Source organism: Lissotriton helveticus, chromosome 4_1 (assembly GCF_964261635.1).
Source record: "Lissotriton helveticus chromosome 4_1, aLisHel1.1, whole genome shotgun sequence".
Lineage (NCBI taxonomy): Eukaryota > Metazoa > Chordata > Amphibia > Caudata > Salamandridae > Lissotriton > Lissotriton helveticus.
Genome location: NC_136063.1, coordinates 67,259,292 through 67,274,493, shown reverse-complemented (window position 1 = coordinate 67,274,493; position 15,202 = coordinate 67,259,292). Strand labels below are relative to the sequence as shown.

General features: G+C 43.6%; 1 protein-coding gene across 1 annotated transcript in view; it reads right to left on the bottom strand.

Annotated features, from left to right (window-relative positions):
- LOC144827868 (embryonic protein UVS.2-like) overlaps positions 1-15,202 on the bottom strand; it is a 98,288-nt gene that overhangs the window by 10,042 nt on the left and 73,044 nt on the right. The window contains exons 9-12 of the mRNA XM_078686033.1: positions 13,858-13,973; positions 12,241-12,466; positions 10,915-11,033; positions 2,201-2,423 (exon numbers count right to left, since the gene is read on the bottom strand). Coding sequence (XP_078542159.1) covers positions 2,201-2,423; positions 10,915-11,033; positions 12,241-12,466; positions 13,858-13,973 — 684 coding nt within the window. The remainder of the gene's footprint in view (positions 1-2,200; positions 2,424-10,914; positions 11,034-12,240; positions 12,467-13,857; positions 13,974-15,202) is intronic.

Below are 15,202 nucleotides of genomic sequence, written 5' to 3'. Positions count from 1 at the left end.
CAAAACAAAAGGACCATTGGTTAAGCGTTTAAATCAAAACATCATACTTCACATAATACAATATATGTAAAAATGGTGGCGTGAAGTTGACAATGAAATCGGTTGTTGTCGACGTTTCGATTGACCTTGTGTGCCTACATTGATCTAACTTAGGGAACTATGATACATGTCCCTCCCCCATGATTAATTCTAACTAGGTTGCCTGCCCCCTATTTGGTCCTGAAGAAGACCCCACAGCAAGGGCACGACTAATCCCTGCGTATCTCTGAGGGTCGAAACGTCGACAACAACCAATTTCATTGTCAACTTCACGCCACCATTTTTACATACATTGTATTATGTGAAGTATGATGTTTTGATTTAAACGCTTAACCAATGGTCCTTTTGTTTTGTATATAATTCGTCAATACAGTTATGTCAACTGGCTGATTTTACTGTCACTAATTCCTTCCATCACCACATCCGCACCTGATCACCACTTCCCTCCCCTCCTATCCACTCCGGGGCACTGTACAACCGTTTAGAACTTTTGATCAATTGTTTGTATATTCAGTATACTTAGTCCCATTGTGAATAAAACAATGTGGACCCATTCAGTGTTTGTGTAAAATAATTTTTGATTTGCATATATTATATCACTCTCACACTGGGACCCTCTCCTCCTAGTACCTTACTGCCAGTGGAGGCTGCACCAGCAGCCAATCAGCAGCTGCCCACCTCAAACAGGATGGGGGACTAAGGGTTTCCCAGAGCAGCATCCCACTAATTTACAACAGGACCCCCCTCGGTCAACAGTGGTCCCCTTTGCCTTCCAAATTACAATGGTGGAAGATGAGGCTTTTTATGAACTGGCACCAGTGCCCGTCTTTACTGGGCATCGACAGGAGACGTACCAGGCCCTGGAATGCCGACGAGCGTCAGGACTGCCACTCCACCAACTGCTAGATGACCCCCTTTGTCTTCCACTCATGTCACTACTACCAGAGTTAGATGGTGGGAGAGGAGGATATGTATTAATATGTACTAGTGTTCTTCAACACACGTCACTACTAACAGAGTTAGATGGGAGATGAGCCTGGTTATTAATTGGCACTAGTGTACTTCGACGCATGTCACTAAGATGGGAGACAAGGCTATTTATTAACTGGCACTAGTGCCCTTGACATATTTCACTACTACCAGGGTTAGATGTGGGAGACAAGGCTATTTATTGATTGGGACCAGTACCCTTTGACATGTCACTACGACCAGAGTTAGATGTGGGAGATAAGGCTATTGATTAATTGGCACTAGTGCCCTTCGACACACGTCACTACTACCAGAGTTAGATGGTTTGAGAAGAGGCTATTGATTAATTGGCTCTATTGCCTTTTGTGATGGACATCCTTGGGAGATGTGAAAGGGTCCAACAGTGGCCACAGCTGTATCTGGAAGTGTATCTGAATCCCACACCCTGACTTCAGGAGTGAGTGGAAAGCTATTTCAGAGCTCTCAGCAATTTCAAGAATGCTTTTTTTATATAGTATACGTTATGGTAATCCTTTTCTGCTGCTACCAAACTGATCTCAATCCCTTACAGAGTGGGTCTCATTGGTCAGACCTCGTCAATCTTCCACATGCTGACCTTGAATGCTGAATATTTAAGGTAATTTTATACTTCCATATTATAGTTTCTCTGCCCCTGCTCCCCTATTTATTGGGTCTTGCACTATTATCTAAGTTTCACAACCTTCGCCTAGTTTACATCACATGTGACAGCCCTGGCAGGACTTTCACAAAGTAAGGATCCATGTGTTGGAACTTTGTTTGGGTATTGGTGAACATGTGAGCGGTTCAGCCTTCCAATGCACTAGGATCACACCCTTACATCCATTCCATGTACAGTTGGTGTGAATTTCTTCAATTGACCCTTAAGACAAGGAAGGCACCTTTCTGACCCCTGTGGTTAATTGGTGGACAACAGGGCCAATGTCTGCTCTTTTTACACACTTTATTTTTGATAGAGCCTTGGGTATCTCTTCTGCACAGGCTCAGCATCAAGAGGGTACAGGCTAACACCATGCACAGTAAACTGGAGCACATGCCATGGTGCCACACAGGCCTTCTGCCACTTCTTCTCAGATAAGAACACACACCTCCCTGCTGTGCCTAGCCTCAGTGATGAAGAGCCAGTAGGTCACTTTACCGCAGATAAACTTACCGAAGGTGTAGGTGGCCTGGAATCCCTTCATGTTCAATGAGCCATCACTGTGGAACTGGAGCAGAAGGGAGCTCCCGGTGGAAGTCACTGGTGCGACTGGCATGGATTTGCAGTATTTGCCAATAAGCGGGGAGGTGGTCTTGGCACCATCGAAAATAGACAAGGAATCAGCGTTGCACGTAGGATTAGGTTCAAGGGCAATAGATGTGAATGTCAATGAAACCTGCAGGGTGTAAATAAGAAGTATGTGTTAGTCCTTAGATAGTACCTCTGTCATGCAAGCAGGAGGCAGTGTGCCATAAGGATGAAAATTACGTGACAGTCGTTTCTCACTACCTCTAACATACAAGTAGAGGGCAGTGTGACATATAGAAGGAGAATTATGCACAAGCCTTATTTAACATCACTGTCCTGCCAGCAGGAGGTAGTGGGCCAGATGTATCAAGCGTTTTGCAGTTCGCAAACAGGCTTATTCGCAGAATCGGCCCGTTTGCGAACGGGAAAAAGGATTACCTATTTTGGGAATGCATTTAGAGAATCGCAATTTGCGATTCTCTAAATGCAATGCAGGCAGCGCTTTTTAAATTGTGACCCTGCTTTAAGGAATCGCAATTTACCACCAACTTCAATTTGGTGGTAAATTGCAAATCCTTAGAAAAATGCACAATTTTGCATTTTTCCAAGTGCCATGTGGTGCACATACATGCCCTTAGGGCATGTATGTGCTCCACATGTGCACACATGCATATTTCAGGGGTGCATCAGGGTGTCCTTTTGGCCCCCTTGCACCCTTGAAATTGCATGCTCAATTTGCGAGAACCTATTGGGAACTCGCAAATTGCGCATGCGATTCCCATTCATTCCTAGGGACCTCTAGGCCGATAGAAGTGAATGGGAAGCCATTCCTTGTTTGCGACTTGCGTAGGAATTGCAAAAGATTTGCTGAAACCTACATACATTGCATTTTGTGAGTCTATAATAGCGAATCAGTTAAATTTGCTATTATAGACACGCAAAATCCAATTTTGATACATCTGGCCCAGTATGACATAAGGAATGAGAAGTATGCACTGGTGCTTACACACCATTATTAATTGTCCTGCTAGCACAAGACAATGTGATGTAAGGAGCGAGAAGTATGCACTGGACCTTATTTGCAATCCCTGTCCTGCCAGTAGGGGGCAGTGTGGCATAAGGAATCAGTAGTATGTGTTAGCCATTATTTATCATCCCTGACTTACTAGTAGCGGGCTGTGTGACATAAGAAAGGAGAAGTATGTTTTAGCCCTTCTTTACCATCACTATCCTGCCTGCAGGGGGCAGAGTGACATATCAGGGGAAGTATGTTTTAGCCCGTCTTTACCATCACTATCCTGCCTGCAGGGGGCAGTGTGACATAATAGGAGAAGTATGTTTTAGCCCTTCTTTACCATCACTATTCTGCCAGCAGGGGGCATTGTGACATAAGGAAACAGACGTATAAATTAGCCCTTATTTTCCATCACTGTCCTGCCAGCAGGAGGCACTTGAGCTTTTCTATACACAGTTCAGTGCCTAGACACCTTCATCACACAGAAGCGGCTTCGATCATCCGAGTGGAATCGCAGGTTAGGTCAATTTTTAGGTGTCGGCAGCACAGCGCTTGCTCTGTGCTTGTGAAATCTATTGCTGTTAATATATCTTTTTAGCACAAACTTTATTGCATTTTTGTTATACAATAAGAATACAGCGCATTAAGCCACCTAATACATTAACATATTTAGATGGTAATATACAAACAGGGATCAATTAGTCTGTATTAGAAGCAATCAACATGGCATGAAATATGCTATATATAAAATTCCTGCAACATCCCCATCCTCCCCCTGCTAATACTGACATGTCATGTAATGAATGATTTATAATCGAGGAGATGTGTGTGCAGTAGGGCGCGATCCAATAGATATAGGCCGGTACGTGGCCAGACTACCTTTTGACTTCTCGTTTTGGGCCGTCTAGGGAAGAGATCAACCTGGAAGTGAGGTTGGGGCACAAGTTCCCTATATTCTTCCCTCCTCAGAGCCTCACTTTCTGCCAAATCCCATTGCAAAACTTCCCCCTGCCAGGTAACTACCCTAGGACCCTGTTGGGACTTTCAGCATTTCGTAAGCAGTCTTTTGACCAAGAGCAGAGAGAGGTCTGTAAAGCGCTGTCACTTTAGAGCCATTGGGCCACAGAGTTAACCCCTCTACTGATGTAGGGCAGGCAGGTGTGTTAGTGCCGCTGACATCCCACCCCAGCAACCAATCAGGGAAGGGCAAGTCCAAAGCATATGTACCAGATCACCTTCGGGGAGCGACAGCGTGGGCACGCCAAGGGGTCCTTAGGGAACATTTTGTGGATTTTGTGAGGTTGAATATGATAGCCACTATAGTTGTCCAGCTATACAATAGGCTTTGAAATCTGGAGCCCCCATGGCGCCTGCATGAGGTTGGCATTTGCAGTTTATGTAGATTGACTCTGTGGGGTCCCCTCCCCCATGTGAGCTCAATCAGTATGGTGTTCAACAGTTTAAACACCCATGCCGGTATTATGATTGGTGAATTCACAAAGTGGAACAGCGAGAGTGACAACATCATCATTTTCGCCAGGGCCAGACGGCCTGCTATCGACTGGGGAAATGTGACCCTAAACGACACTTGCGATCTCAGCGTGTTAATCGTATGTATGAGGTTGCCCTCCAATGGATAACGGGCCCGATTCACAAAGGTAAACTGAGACAAAAGTCTAACTTTACGACTTTTGGTATTCACAAAGGGCATTTACGAGTAGTAAAGTTAGACTTTTGTCTCAGTTTGACTTAAGTTTTGGTCTTAAGTCTAACTGAGACCAATACTTAAGTCAAACTGAGACAAAAGTCTTACTGTACTACTTGTAAATGCCCTTTGTGAATACCGAAAGTCGTAAAGTTAGACTTTTGTCTCAGTTTACCTTTGTGAATTGGGCCCCTTGTGTTTTGTGGTTTATCTGAATCCCAAGTTAGCGAAAGGGGCTTGGTGCTGTTTGTAGTTGTGTGTCACCCAATCTAAATGTGGGCTCTGTATAGGTATTAGTAAAGAAGTAAGCACAATATTTATCTGCATTAATATACAATTGTTGACAAGTGGCCAAACAAGGACAGAAACTGGGCTATCTCTAATTTGCCCTCACGGAGGTCTTTGAAATACAGAAGCATGTCATCTGCATATAGAGACATGGAATGCGCCACTCGATCTATAGGGACCCCGCTGTGGCCCACCACCTGACGTATCCCTTGTGCGATTGGCTCACCCGCCAATATGAAGTGGAGAAGGGAAACAGGGCTACCCTGTTGAGCATGGCTAGACGCTTGGTAGGAATCGGAGACAGAGGGACCAGTTCTGGCCGTAGGTGATGAATATAGTAGTTTCACCCACCGAATATAAGCAGGAGGTATCCCGTAGCGAATCAAAGCAGCAAGCTTGGAGTCCCAGCCTAGGGTATCAAAGTCTTGATGGATATCTACAGAAAGGCAGCCGGCATATGGGTGGTCTCGGGCAACATCTATTATTCCAAACAGGACCCTTATGATCAAGGAGGTGTTACGTTGAGGAACAAAACCACATTGATCCGTATGGATCAAGTGTGGGAGTAATGGGAGCAGTGGGCGGGCCAGAATTTTACTGAGAATGTTATATTCTGTATTCAGTACCAATGCCGGGGTTTAACAAGGATGTTCCGAGAGCTTTGCTAATGAGGGAGGGGAGCACGTATTACACATCTAGTGATGTATATTATAATTCCTCCAGCTGTGGCACCAATTTTGCGGCATAGGTGGAATAGAATTCCACCGAAATTCCGTCAGATCCGTGTGTTTATTGCGGGACAAATCTGATGGTGTCACGAATCTCGCTCACCAGGATAGAAGCATCAAGTTCTTCACTTTCCCGTGTGGGCACCCTAGGCAGAGCTGCTCGGTGTTGAAACTCAGATAGTTCTATAAGGTCGGGTGGCTGCAGAGCCATGTATGAAGTGGTGCAATAGTCTATGAATGCTGTTGATCCCCACTTGTGTGACCACTGGTCCCTGCGTGAGTGTGGAGATTGATAAGATAGGCTTAGGAGACGGTTCCGCACAAACTAACTGAGCCAGGAGGGTGCCCGCCCTGAGTGTAGGCTCTCTGGCCAATCAAAGCACCATGCACTACTACCTTAAATGCTTCACATTCCACCAATGGTGAGGAAGCCGTACCAGCATTGTCGGAGAAATATGTATTAATGGTTGTGGCAAAAGTTTCTCTAAATCAGACGTCTTCTGAGAGACGTGGCTGCAGGCACCAGGTTGGTCTGGGAGCAGGAAGCCGTCCCCATGAGAGTGTAATTTCCACTGGGTTGTGATCTAAAATTGTGCTACCCAGATACGTAGCATGTGTAATGCAGGACCGAGGAATCTGTGGGCAGAAAAAGGGCCTTTCCTCACCTCAATGAGTGCAGCTGTCGGGGTAGTTGAGGAGCATACAGACCACAACATGGAGCGGCCCGGTGACCGCACCAGACCCATTCACGGCAGCAAAAAAGCTCAGTGTGTGGTCCGCTTGTACACAGTCACGTCAGCTATGCAGCCCAATTGCAGGGTGATAAGCTCTGGAGACCGCCTGGGCCACTCTTACACTGCAACCTCCGAGTTCACTCGGGTATCTGCTGCTAAAGCTGCTCCTCTCCACCTGCCATTTTGTCAGTGCGGGAGGTATAGGAGTTTTTAGTACTCCAGCCGTCTTTTAGCCTCCACACACCTGCAGGTGGTGGTAGTGCACAACAAAGCACCACTCCACGGCTGAGTAGGAACCCAATGCTGCACGTAGGTGTTGGATAAAAGTAGGATGTTGGTGACTGGGTCCTTTAATCACACAGATTACGCATTAGCCATCTTGGGCTGTTGGTCATGCCCCCCATGTTTTTAATATATCTTAAAAGGGACTTACATCCTGCCTCACTTTTTATTGGTCCCTATGCTTGCCAGTTTACTTTCCTCCGTTTCCATATGTTGTAGCCTGCTCTCCCTTTGGTATCTTTCTTATCAATTTCCCACAGCCTAACTACTCATTCCCATCCGCGTTGGCGGTTCAAACTTTTTTTTCTCATGGTTAACACTCCATACTGTTTACTGTTTACATTTTGTTATCTTTCCTTCTAAACTCCTAATATTGCTATATTTTACTACTAAGCAGGCAGTCACAATTGTAGCTACCTTACAGTTAAGAAGGGCTTGATATAAATGGTGCAGCAGGTGCATTCGCACCTGGGCCAAAAGCTCTAGGGACCTGACTAAACAAAGATTATTGCTAAAGTTTACTACTAAACAGAAAGTCACAAGTGCAGTTATCTTGCAGGCAATAGGGTCATGATTACTATGGTGCTGAAGGTGCAGTGACAGCGGAACAAAAAGCTCTAGGCAGACCACCAAACACCTGATATTGCTATATTTAACTACAAAACAGGCAGTCAAAGTGCAGTTATCTTGCAGGCAATACGGTTATGATTGAAATAGTGCAGCAGGTGCAGTGGCACTAGGGCCAAAAGTTGCCATATGTCCTCTAAACACCAATTATTGCTAAATTTTACATCTAAACAATCAGTCACAAATGCAGTTATCTTGCAGGCACTAGGGTCAAGTTTGAAATGGTGCAACAGGTGCAGTGGCACCACAGCAAAAAGCAGTCTTACCTCCTCTAAACAACTGATATTGCTATATTTAACTACAAAACAGGCAGTCAAAGTGCAGTTACCTTGCAGGCAATACGGTTATGATTGAAATAGTGCAGCAGGTGCAGTGGCAGTAGGGCCAAAAGTTGCCATATGTCCTCTAAACACCAATTATTGCTATATTTTACATCTAAACAATCAGTCACAAATGCAGTTATCTTGCAGGCACTAGGTTCAAGATTGAAATAGTGCAGCAGGTGCAGTGGCACCAGGGCCAAAAGTTGTCAGAACTCTAAACACCAAGTATTGCAATGTTTAACAACGTAACAGGTGGTCTAAATGCAGTTATCTTGCAGGCACTAGGGTCATGATTTGAATGATCCAGCATGTGCAGTGGCACCAGGGCAAAAAGCTCTAGGGACCCCACCAAATGCCTAATATTGCTATATTTTCCTTCTAAATAGGGATTCACAAGTGCAGGTACCATGCAGTCAATAGAGTCATGATTGAAATGGTGCAGCAGGTGCAGTGGCACCACAGCAAAAAGCAGTCTTACCTCCTCTAAACACCAAATATTGCTATATTTAACTCCTATACAGGCAGTCACAAATGCAATTATCTTGCAGGCACTAGGATCATAATTTCAATTGTGCAGCAGGTGCAGTGGCCCTGGGCCCAAAAGTTGTGGGACTTTTTTTCTTACATTAAGGCTTCCTAGCATTTACTGTTTACTGATACTTATCTTCCCTTGGCTGCACTCATTTAAAACTTGCTTGTTTAACTCTGCTTTAGTGGGTGGGACTTTTATCACATTTCACATTCCTTTTGTATTGTTCCGCTAATAAAATTGCATTTTTTTCTGTGTCATGTGTTTATAGATTACAACACTGGGTCCGATTCACAGAACTAATCTGAGACAAAATCCTAAACTTACTACTTTCGGTATTCACAGAATGCATTTAGTAGTCTTAAGTTAGGATTTTGTCTAAAGTTAGGACTTTGTCTTAAGACAAACTTAAATTTAACTTCAGTTTAACTCAAGTTTAACTTAAGTTTAACTTAAGTTTAACTTAAAACAAAATCCTAATTTAAGACAAAATCCTAATTTAAGACTACTAAATGCCTTCTGTGAATACCAAAAGTAGTAAGTTTAGGATTTTGTCTCAGATTAATTCTGTGAATCGGCCCCATTGTTTTCTTCTCTGTGTCAAGTGTTTGTTGTTGGGCATTATGTAGTGTAAACTTGAACAAACTGATTGCAGTGCATTGCATGAGCACGCTCCCTGGAGCTCTGAGGGGATGTTTTAACCTCCTTTATCTGTTGGGGCAGTTTATGTATAACATTACAGCTCCAGACAACTCTTGGATTTATACATGGTCATGTGCCTGTTCTAAAAGTATTCCTTGAGTTTTGTGATTGCTTGCAGCCTATTCATTTGACTTGCCTGGAAAGTCTGTATAGTTTCAGTAGCAGTAAATTTAAAAATTCCAGCAGCTGGGCATTGCTGTCGCGTTGCATCAAAGCTTGTCTTTATAAACAAGCGTGTTTGGTGACTCTATGTGATTTGTGCTGCTGTGTTTTTTTGAAAGGTATGTATTATTTTAGAATGCTTTTAAATTAAAAAAAACATATTGTTTTCCCTTGGTGTGAGTTCTCCACTGTTTTAACCCAAAAGATTTAAGTTAGTAAGCAGGTAGGTGGTAAGACTTTGTTTTTTTTGGGACTGGCCTTTACTGTGCAGATTGTATTGTTCTAGCACAAAACATGTTATATCATTTGCTGTATTTTCCTTGGCCCATATGAATAAGCAAAGTGGTAATTCAGCGATACTCTGTAAACTGAAGCAGGGGTTATTTCCTAATAGTGAGAAGTTTTGCAGTTAGTCTTTCCATGGATGTAAAATGCATTCATATTTATTTGCATACTTTTAAAGCGTGGTATTTTTAGCTTAATAATTGCTAAAAATAGTTTTCTGAAGTAATTTAAACAGGCTCCTGTATTTTAATTGTTATATAATATAAAGAACACCAACTGCACATTCTTAAAACAGGCAAAGTGCAGCTATCTAGTTATCATGATTTCAACGTTTTAGCAAGTACAGTGGCACCGGTACTTATAAACAATGCCTTGTAAGAAAATACAGGATGTTTTACAACATACAAACTTCAAAGTATATAGAACAATAATTGAAAATGTCACAGTGTAACATTTAAATAAAGGAAAATTGTAAATCGTAAGTAACACAATGCCAATGACAAGGCAAGTGGAAATATTTACTATATGTTCATTATTGTTTCAAAATGCATGTTCATGCTTACTTTTTTTCGCAATAATAATAAAAAATGTGCAGAGCAAAATAAAATAAAACTTTGTAAAAGAAATCTGCAATATAAATAACTTGCACATCTCAATACAACAATAGTCTAACTTTCAGTGTGTTTCTTTCACTTATAATGCACAACTGCTCATCTAAAAAATGTAATGTAAATTTTCATTTGTTTATCTTACCAATGGGCAATAACCAAACAACACCTTTTAATCTAGTTATAATAATCTTGTTTTGCAAAAAACGTGCTTACGATGTACTTGTATGTTTTTTCATCCCACTCTTTACCTAATCTCCCCATAGCTGCAACATTTTCAAGTCTACTTGTCAGGTGCATTTTTTTATGTTTGTCCATTTACCTAATCTCCCCTCTTTATAATACCACTAGTAACATCACAATATATTTCCTTTTTGTACATAAACAAGTCATAACACTTTAACAGACTTTCTGTAACTTATATTGTATAACTTCTCAGCATACTACAATTTACAAAAAAAGCTTCTTATTAATCACATATACGAAACCTAATGCATTTAATAATGCTTGTTTAAAGCTGTTCTGGAAAGTAATGAAGTCATACCGCCCTCTGGCAAACATTCTAAAAGGTTCTTCATGATCCCAGGGTCCACCAGGCTTTCGTTCTTTTTTCTCAGTACTAAAATGACATTCGGTAGCTCCAGCACTTACCTTGGATCCAGCTGGAGCCGTGATGTAGTAGCCGCAGTCCATGTTGGAATCGTAATTGTTGGGGAAGTTAGGGGATGAGACGGTGCCGTCAGAGCTGGTGAATGTGCCGCCACATTTTACTGTCAAACAGAAGAAAAAATCATCTTAGTGCTCTGCGCATAGAGTACCGGTGATGAGTGTACAAAGTCCCATGCACAAGACACATCTCAGCTTCAGCTCTTCCACAACTGTGTGCCAAACCAGAGCCAGGCGTATAGTCCTGCCTGATGCCCCCGACACGCTGTTTGTGCTTCAGCTCACATGTCCCCAAAAATAGTGGTACATGGCAAGAAACTGGAGACATGGCATGGGGTTCCAGTCAGAAAGTACACATATGTGTCAGGATGGTAAATTACAGAGATCATGTCACTGCCAATAGAGGACCCCCACTTTCAGAGATTCTTCTCACTACTCTCCCACGTCACTAATCATATGTGTTTCAATATATTTTGTGCACAGTGTGATCTTTGTCACCCCCCCGATCATCGGTGGCCAAGACTCCACAGGCAGAGAAATCAGAAACAAAACACTGCTAATCCATGAACCACCCCCAGCTCCTTTCCCTAGACTCAAGGTGATTTTGTCAGTGTACTGGGCCCGCAACATCTTGTATTTCATGGTGAGACCTCTATTGACTCTCAGAAACAAGCACTTCCTGCAGTGAGCCATATGCCAACACGCCCAGGTATCAAGGGAGCACAGCTCACTGGGTCCCAACAAGAGGTTGTTGCGTCTTCCCTTCCCCATTGCTGTAGAAGGCCCTTGCTTCTGCCCTCTCTCCCCAATCTGGGAGCGCCCTGACACCCAGGACCGTACCATTGATGTAGGAGGTCTCTGAGTCCTCCGTCCCCTGTCTGAGGGTAGCCTGACACCAAGGACCATACCATTGCTTTAAGAGACCTATGTGACTTTCCTCCACTGACTGAGAGCGGCCTGACACCAAGGACCGTACCATTACTGTAGGAGGCTTCTACAGTCCTGCTCCCTGAATGTGAGTGGCCTGCCACCAAGGACATACCATTGCCATAGCGGTGCTTTGCAACCTCGTTCCCATGACTGAGAGCGCCCTGACACCAAGGACCGTACCATTGCTGTAGGAGGCTTCTGCATTCTTGCTCCCTGAATGAGAGCAGCCTGACACCAAGGATCATACCATTGCTGTAGGAGGCTTCTACATTCCTGCTCCCTGACTAAGAGCGGCCTGACACCAAGGACCGTACCATTACTGTAGGAGGCTTCTACAGTCCTGCTCCCTGTCTGAGAGCAGCCTGACACCAAGGACCATACCATTGCTGTAGGAGGCCTTGAACCCACTGGCGGTGATGGAGCCGTCTGTCACAAACTCCAGCAGCATCTCATTTCCAGAAGACATGAATGGCTGAAGCTGCCCGGTCCCACACGCTTTGCTGATTAAGACTGGAGCTGCCTTACTGTCGCCATCGTAAATTGTGAGGTAGTCGGAGTCGCAGTTTGAGGAGGATTGGAGATCGAAAGCATCAAACTGTAGGAGAATCTGAGAAGAAAGAGCAGTACATCAGACATACAACCTCCAGGGTGTCTAGAACTTTCTATCCATCATTTGTTTAAAAAGGACTGATTTTCTGTTTTTGAAAGTAATCCGCAGACTAGACTCAGCCGGTGATTTTGCATTGACTTGTTCTGTTTCCAGCCTCCTTCACCACCATCCCTAAACTTCATTTGTGTGTTCAAAGAGACATGACACCCTTATGCTGTCCCTGCACCTCCTGTCTTCTCTCATGGTGCCTCTACTTGGAACCAACCCTGTTCTGAAGCTTTGGTGCCTCTTGTGAAGAAGTTACACACTGGGTTCTTGTTGCCTGTGCTAAGCTGGGGCTGTCAGTCAAGTTAAAGGAGTAACTGAGAGAGCCAAGCTGGGGTAAGTTTCAAGGAGCATGGTACAGTTGTCTCCTCATTGGGCTCTTAAGGAAGGCCCTCCACCTCTCTGGGCACAATCACCTGTGTCCTACCTTTGAGTGTGAGTGATGCCCACCAGCAGACCATGACAGGAAGAAGGCTGCACCTCTTCAGATGAAATCTCACAAAGGATTTCCACACTGGGAACAGATGCTCATGCTTTGTGCAAGAGTTGACGGTGATTATTGAGCAGAGAAATATCACATACAATAGCATTGTAGCCAGAATATCAGCTATCACAACATCCAGAGTGTGTACATCTAAGTAAAGATTTACTACTCTACACATCAGCCTACCTTGAAGCCATGTACCTATATATTCTCAAGTTAAATGTGAAATAAGTACCGAAGTCTCACTTACCTATACATATTGACCTAAACCATACTTTGTTAGCTGATATTTTGGCTAAGATGTTTTTGTAGCACTGTATTCAAAACTCAATATTCTTGTACCATACACTCAGGGGGTAACACCTTTTGCTGTGCACCTCAGTAGTTTGTCCTGCTACACTGCCCACGAATAGGGTAATCCTTGTGTGCCCAAGTCCTTTGGGGAACTTGACTGGCATTCCCTCTCACCATTGCTTATTGCCCACATGTGGCATTTCTTTGAAGTGGAATTTGAACTTGATTAAAGTCTGACTTATTTGCCCCTTGTAGACCCACTCTTTAAGTTGTATTCTGTCTACTCTGCGCTGGCAGCACTACTGTCGATTTCAATAATACCTTCTGGTTCTTCTCCGAAGCTCTGCAGCTTTGGTGCTGACGCCATTGGAGAGAAAATCCCAAGGGCAGATCCTTCTCCTCCTCTTTGTTGGACCACTCTAACCAGAGAAACCTTTCTCAGCAGCTACCTCGGCTACCAATCAGGCAGCTCCTAACCCAGCGCGGTACTCTAAGTCCCACCCCTCAGGACTCTGACAGGAGGAAAGTGCGACTAGCTCCATCAGCTTCTCGGTGAAGAACCTACCTTATTGGAAGGCACTCGGATCAGGTAGACACAGTTGACATTGTTTGGGTACGAGGAAGGGTTATTGGAAGATGCCAGGGTGCCGGTCGGGTTAGATAAAATAGTGCTGCAAACACCTAAAACCAAATATGAAAAGGAAAATTCTTTAAATATTAATTTCTTGAAACTGCACAATGACCTGACAGGTTGAGTTTCCTCCCTCCCATGGCTCCTACTGAGAATTATTTCTCATTTAGATTCACTAGTATTTAAGCTGGAATCTTATATCTCCACCAGGAGGAAGACTCTTGACCTAAACATTGGTCTCTGTGGCTGGTGCAGGTCTTAGCAATGAAATGGAAGCTCAGACAAAAATATAAGTAGGTACCAAAACCTACACTAGGCACACTGAACTTCAACACAATCTGTCCTGGTGCAGATAAAATGGCAGCAGAGGTGGGATAGATTTTTTTGGGAGACAGATACAAATTAAACTGTGCAAAAGCTAATTAATTTGGACCAAGAACAGAATCGTTCTACCACTCCACTTTCTCTTTACTGGTCTAAAGTGACTTCAGAGTTCAGGTCAAAGAAACCTACATGGTGTATATCTATAAGGCCACATAACTCCTAATGCGAAGAAGATAATGAACCCAACGGCTGGGATATTTTCAAAGCTGGGAACCCAAATGTCAAGCTGCATAAAGGGAACAAACAGGGTCATAGTAGAACTCTAACATTCAAACCATCTGAAACTCCAATATAAGAGGAATATTTTTCCATAAAGTAGTAGATTGTGCTTGGAACTCATCAGGTGATGCACACTGAGACCCAGTCAGAGGATAAATTACGTAATTCTCCCAAGAATGGGATTCCACCAGCGGATAAATGCAAGGATCCCATCGGTGAATGGATACGGGGGAGGCATAATGTCGGAGAGCGTAACTGCTCCATCTTCCAAAATGCAGGAATGCACTGTATTTACACCAATACAATGCTCCCCTGTGTTTTCCATAGTGCTGGCGCTAAAATTAGCTGCATAGTGCCAACGCAGGCGCCCTTGCCCCATAGTGCAAGGGTGCCTGCATTGCAGGGAATGATTGTTTATGGTGTCCCTTCCTGCACATAAACAATCCTTTATGGTGATTTGTTACTTCTATGTGTGCTGCTGAATGCAGCATGAATAGAAGTAGCAAATCGACAATATTCAATGATTGTTTATGTCCAGGAAGGTGTCTCTTCCTACACATAAATATTCATTAATGGCGTTTTGCTCTTTCTATGTGTTCTGCAGAATGCAAAAACGTGGAGAAATAAAAGCATTTCTCCTTGTTCCTACAGTGTAACGCCTGCTGTTGCATGACGT